At 45.7% G+C, this 6503-nt stretch overlaps 1 protein-coding gene across 36 annotated transcripts in view; it reads left to right on the top strand.

Moving 5' to 3' along the window:
- The first annotated feature begins 4359 nt into the window (after positions 1-4359).
- Positions 4360-6503, top strand: part of LOC120900587 (myosin heavy chain, muscle) — a 25126-nt gene continuing 22982 nt past the window's right edge. For 26 of the 36 annotated variants that reach the window (XM_040307784.1, XM_040307790.1, XM_040307791.1 and 23 more), the window contains exons 1-2: positions 4360-4506; positions 5842-6140. In XM_040307784.1, coding sequence (XP_040163718.1) covers positions 5934-6140 — 207 coding nt within the window. In that variant the 5' untranslated portion in view covers positions 4360-4506; positions 5842-5933. The remainder of the gene's footprint in view (positions 4507-5841; positions 6141-6503) is intronic. The other 10 variants (XR_005739220.1, XM_040307767.1, XM_040307764.1 and 7 more) reach the window with 1 other exon arrangement.

Genomic DNA, 6503 nt, shown 5'->3' on the forward strand with positions numbered 1-6503 from the left:
TCAGTAGGCGTACCATGTAAATACGAATGCTTGAACAGAGTCCATACCTAAACATGATGACGAACGTGGTGGGTCGGTACTGATCGTACCGGGCGGAAACTGGCAAGTATTGTTTTTCTCTGCTGCTTCTTTGCGATCGACGACAGGAGTTGGGTGTGGGCGAAGTGACCGGTACGGAGCGAATCTGTGTTCGCATGGTAAATTTATTCATGCGGCCAACGAAAGACATACCGTGCACACGTTCGTGAACCGGACGGATAAAAGCGGTCAAGAATGTGATAATTTTAGCTCTAGTCATAAGAGTTGTTTTTCTTCGTTTCTCTGTTATTTGACACGCACACGACGAACAATGGAGCAAGTTAACTAATCAACTTTATTATTAAAATTTCTTTATACGTCGTCTCTTTTACCCAACTGTATTTTAGTCTCTTTATTTTGTTAAACTCTGTGTCACATTGAGCAGTGTTTACGATTTAGTCTTTGGCATTGTAGAAACTTTTTGTTTTGTAATTTCTTATATATTTGTCGGAATCATTAGTTTCACAGTCTCTGGAAGGGCATTCAACTGTTTGGTATCGTGAACCACCATGCGTCTCCATTGTTAATTTTTGTGACTTGCGAAACGATCAAACTAACATGAATGGTACATAAATGACGATAAGAAGTTAATGTACCTTCAAGCTTCATTATCTGTATCAAATATTAAAACACTCTAGAAAGAGGTATTTCCAATTAAGAGAGCCCCGTTTACAATGTCTCTAATACATTATTAACGTCACTGAATACTAGGCCACAGCTATAGCATAAGAATACAGAAGAAAATACGGTTGCTTTTGTTTCGTTACGGGCATGAATATTTGTCATCATTCATCAATACCGCTGAAGAGCAACTATTTCATCATCTCTCTAAAACCACTTGCACACCGTAAGCCAACCATAGCTGTGAGCAAAGCATTGTCTCTATCCCAAAATATCCCTTTGCGGCGATCTCTGTATCGCTGAACTGAACATTCGCTATCGGCGGCGCTTCAGGCAAGGCAAGAGAGCCATTCTGAATCCGCGTTTCGTCCCCGAACACGTTCAAATTGGCTCACCAGCCGACCAGCTTCATGCAGGCTTTCTTTACACTAGTCCGCTCCCTGTTACAAGTTTCCCTCCTGCACAGTTCTATTCTGTTCCGCTCAGCTCAACAACACCTCCACCAAGCTGACGGCACGGTGCTATTAACCGAGAGTCAAAATTTGCATTCCGATGCCCCCGAATCCAACACAGAAAGGGCAGAAGGATGCTGTGAAGGAGAGCGAACGAACGGCCAGGCAAACGGCTGAGGTTCTTCCTTCAGTATTGCACATACGCACCGTTGAACGCACACAAATAGTGGCATGCTACTACTCTCTAGCTACGGTGGTTTTCGGCTTTGGTTTGCATTATTTTAAAAATAGCTTACAACACAATTCAGCTCATAGCCAGCGTTACCCGTCGCACCCGTACGCTGGTGGTGAAATGTTTTTGTCGGTGAGCTATTGGGTTATTTGCTCGGTTCACTTTTGAGCATAAAATGTTTCATGTTGTTCAAAGTTGCTTGTTTTGAGTTAGAATGCATTCTACGTATTCTTGAGTATCATAAAATAGATGTGCACTTTAGAGTGCAATTGAGACAATGTTTTGTAACTAGGTAGCACTGAGCTGTACAACACTTGGAACACTGAAGCTGAACGATTAAAGCTTGAGCGGAACCTTAATCGTATTCCTCCGGGCGTACGTCGAATATAGTGAAAATAAGCTAGGTCTAGCCCATAATTCAAATAATTGAGAGTTTTCCAAAACCTCGGTGCCGGCTGGAACCACATTGCGATCGCTAATGAGACTTGTAGTATGCTCGATATGACACCACCAAGTGATCACGCCGACAAATGCTTGCCTGACGCGAATAACAAAATAACGGTGCGTCAGTACAGGGTAATGAGACAAAAGAAACTAGCCAATAGACGCCAACAGGCGGTCGTCAACTGCTGTTACCTTGCGATGCGTTGCATGCGTCAGCCATCAAACCAACCAACCTGCCGGCCGGCCGGATTAACCTGTGTGGAGAAAAAGGCCGCTGTCTACCGGGAGGAGCGTACACATGGATGAAGCCCCCTTCCCCTCCCTGTTCGTACCCTTTTTTACATTTTCACACAAACTGCACCAGGCTGCTCCATGGGTCGACCCGTCGCTCGAGTTGTGCAAAGAAAATCTCAGTACATACGTCGTGTCACTATACTTCAGGTGGCCGCGCCTCGGCACGATTGTAGGTGTATGTGTGAAGTCACAGCGATCGTGCGATCGTGTTGACGATACAAATCCACGGCCACGAAGTAGCCCAGGAAAATCTCTTTCTATTTTCTGCGTGCGCAATCGGCCAGCTAGCTCCTCGTTCAGCTATTGCTCGTTCAGCCGAACGGAAAGTAGGCCTGCTGGCTTATGTACTTGCTGGGTCTTGGTCTATGTACTTACCCTCCCAGTGGAGCTAGAGTTAGACGGTACGTTGGTGTGCGTGACAGCACGACGACCTCCAACGAACGCATCTCACACAGACGAACGCGTTCCCACCACCACCGCACCGCAAAACGCAGGAGCTGGCGGAGCTGGAGGCTGGGATGCGAGCGGCAAATCCCAGGCACTCGGCCGTGCGATCTGATTGCGACGTATAAAAAGCAAGTTCCCCCAATTTTCGGTTAGAACGGCTTTCGAACGCGTAAGTGATAACATCCAACATTTCACAGAGCTGAGGGCACACGATCCAACCGATCGAGTGGTTCAGCGATTCATAGGGAGAGTCAGTGGGCGTGTGTGTGTGTGTGTGTATGGTTGAGCGAGCGTATGGGATTGGGAGTGCATGCGTGCGTGGCTGTGCACCTGATAGCTGATAACGAAGCACTTCATCACAGGATTTCCTCATCTGATCGCTGACTAAGGCTAAAGCCTCAACTATTTGTGCGTGTGCATTAGAGTGTTCCATCATCATCATACTTCGGTGGTTCGCAGAGCTAGGAGTTCGAGTTGAATCTCAGTTCATTTACCTCCGGTCTGGTGATCCAGTTCATTTACCTCCGGTTACCTCTGCTGGTCGGTGGCTTGTGCAGGATTGTTTTTTGCATCGCAAAATTCAGGACGCTGGGTTGCAGAAACATCATAAGCATTGCTTTGCATTGTGAATTGGAACATAAGTGATAAAACAGAGGAGAATGAACAGTGGCATTGTGGAAGGACATTCGTTTGCAATACTGATATTGCATGACAGTGGTTAGAAAGCAATAGTGTGGTTCCCATTATGCAAAGGATACAGTGATATATTTATAAAAAAACAACAATTGCGTAAACTTACTACGCTACTTTCTGACTCACGCATTAGGAACACTTGAAGTTAGCAACAGAAGTTACATAATCGTATCTTCTAACGGTGAAAAAACGATAACCAGATTATAACCCAGATTATAAGGCTGGCAGGCTGGCTGCAGTTGCGATCATGTGGAACATCGGACATGGAACTATTGTGCCACTGAGCATTGCTGGTCGTCGATGTTGGTGCTAACTCAAACTACACATCCGACACACTGCTGTCCTGCAAACTATCACTCGCTATCGGACGGAGCATATTACCTAAAATAGTAATGCGATGCAAACATTCATTCACATATTTTGTGTGCGTCATGCCAGACATGCGCACTAGACGCGTGACCATCCGCATAGGTTCATCCAGCCAGCACCTTCCACACCCTATATATTTTTCCCTCCCGCGTGGGGAGCCGCACCGGAGCCATTCCTTTTTTTGTTTTTGTGCAGGATCACTGAAGAAATGATTGTCTGCCACGATCAAAATGGCCTCTTTTCTCAATCTGTTCCTCTTGCTTCTCTAACTGCTGTAAAATCACATCCCCGTCTCATTTTGCCTCCCTGGGTGCAGATTTTCCCCGGCGACGACGACGGCGGCTCGCTCAGTTACGTAAATAGAACACGCACAGGTCGCGCATACCTTTGCTCTTACCTAATCCTTGAGCGATGTGCGAGGAAAATAAACCCCCTTCCCGGGGGGGTTTTAACGTTACCTTTTTCGTACGCCCACCCGATCGCGGTCGGACCGGGGCCAAATGTTTGCACGATCGTCACGGGTTGCGCGCGCACCACACCACCACCCTTGGCTGTCCGTTTGCTCCCGTTTTCTTACACTCACGGCCTGCCGTGAGCTGCTAGTACATAGCTGAGTCACTGGCCGAAGGCAAGCGCTAGGGTCGGGCCTTATGTATTAGGACGGTCGGTCGGTACATAGTTCGGGTTTTTCGTTGGGCCTTCATGCAACTGGTCCGCACAGATTGGTCGACTCACTTAATTCGATCGTACTCCTCAACGGTGGTGGATCGTTTCCGAGCGAACAAGGTGTCTTTTTGCAGTTTTGTTTAGTTGACCACTTTTCATAGTGGATATTGAGCATTGAAGTTAAAGTTGAACAGTCATAGTTCAACCGAGGTGAGGTGATACGGAGTTTATGCAGCTACGGTTGGAGGCTCGCATGGTGGTGTGGTAGACAGTGATCGTGTTTTGAGGGATTTTTGCAGTTGACGTGATCAGTTATTAGAGAAGTGAACTTTTTTTTTAAAGGAGATTGTCAAAAAGTTTTTACAATTTAGTCCTTTCGTAGGTGTGTGCAAGTGAAAGAATGATGTATCATGGCAAATAATTACAGTGATCTTTCTTTATCGCTTCTCAAACGCTTGAGAGCGATCAATTGTCTGCATTTTTTTTGCGCAGCTAGATGGGAACAGTGGTTTTAAAGCCTAAAAATATATCGATAGTTTTTTTGCGAATTAGTTTCGCCATTCGATGAAATGCGGTAGCATCCCTTGTGTTCACATGCAATGTTAGTTGTGTTTGCTGTTGAGTGGCGCGGCATTCAATTGAGCATGTAGTTGTAAAGCGTTAAAAATATCGTCATTTCGAGGTCTATCAGCAGCGGTAAACCAATTGGTGAAAAACAAGCAAAGCGAAATCATCCCGCAGGATTCGTGTTTCCCTTTCTTTCGATAGCGCTATGCTGAATCGGGCTGTTGCAAACTGCGCGTTCAAGTTTTCCCCGAGCAAGCCAAACTGTTGGTTTGAAATATTTCACAAGCATGTTGGACGTGCGATGTTCGCTCGCTGCTCGTCACTCTTGTGCAATCCTCTTCTAAATGTATCGAGGTGAAATCTCGCACGCGCGCGTGCTATAAATATAGAACATTTGGGGCGCTACACGCACCACGGTCCTCTAGCGAATCTTGCATAACACACGGAACCGAATTCACGATACAGAACCCGTTGTTATTTTCATTTTGCTACGGTCGGATGGATGAATGTTCCTTGGCCTGGGTTTATGGGAATGTATATATATATATACATGTGTGTGTATGTGTGTGTAGGTATCTGTTGGTGAGAATCAACTCACCAACAGGTGGGGGCTTGGGAATGGATACATCATCAAGTAGGAATGTCATATACAACCAAACAGCACATCTCAAATAGTTGATAAAGGCGTACCATTGACTTTTCTGGAATATCTCGAATGGTTGATCTTGCTTATTTGGAATGTGATCTTAGGATCACAGTCCAAATGAGCAAGAAACAATTCAAACGATAGAGATCCAGAAATGTCACTCGGTTTATGTTGCGTTTGGATGATCGTTGTCCTTCGTGCCCGGTAATGTGATCAAGTAGATGCTTCGTTATTGCAACAGTTTGACTCTTCTCATGATGTATTGAACTGAATGGTTGAATGAAAGTAACTCATCATACCTTTTTTATTCTTCATTTTTCTTTTCCAAACAGGACGACAAGCAAGGGCTGAACCAAAATTGTGCCAAAACCAAATTAACGTGTCTCTTTTAGCCCGCGTCTCAATTCGAAAAAACTAATCCAACATGCCGAAGCCACCAGTTCAGGTCGGAGAGGATCCCGATCCAACTGAGTTCCTTTTCGTCTCGCTCGAGCAGAAGCGTATCGATCAGAGCAAGCCGTACGATTCCAAGAAGGCTTGCTGGGTTCCGGAAGAGAAGGAGGGCTATGTGTTGGGTGAAATCAAGGCCACCAAGGGTGAGCTGGTCACCGTTGCCCTGCCCGGTGGTGAGGTAATGCATTCGCGCCAACGACGGAAACCCTCTGTCTTGAAGACAGGGCACAGTTACAGACAACGAACACTATACATCTAGCAGCAGACGGCTCATTTGAATGGAGTGAATCTTATAAGCCAAATAGCCAAGTAGCAATAAGCCAAATACGTTCATTCATTTATGATGTCCGTGAAAGACAAATTCTCTCGACTTCTGAGATGCACACAAATGCTCGTCCCAGTTCATGATTCTTTGCTAAAGGCAAAGCGTCATCACACCTGGAACTGGTATTTCTTGCACTCAGCAATCGTAGGGGAATGCATCGATCGGATCATGAACAGCTTTACAGAATACCCATAAACATTTGATCATTTGTCCGTT

Source organism: Anopheles arabiensis, chromosome 3 (genome assembly GCF_016920715.1).
Source record: "Anopheles arabiensis isolate DONGOLA chromosome 3, AaraD3, whole genome shotgun sequence".
Lineage (NCBI taxonomy): Eukaryota > Metazoa > Arthropoda > Insecta > Diptera > Culicidae > Anopheles > Anopheles arabiensis.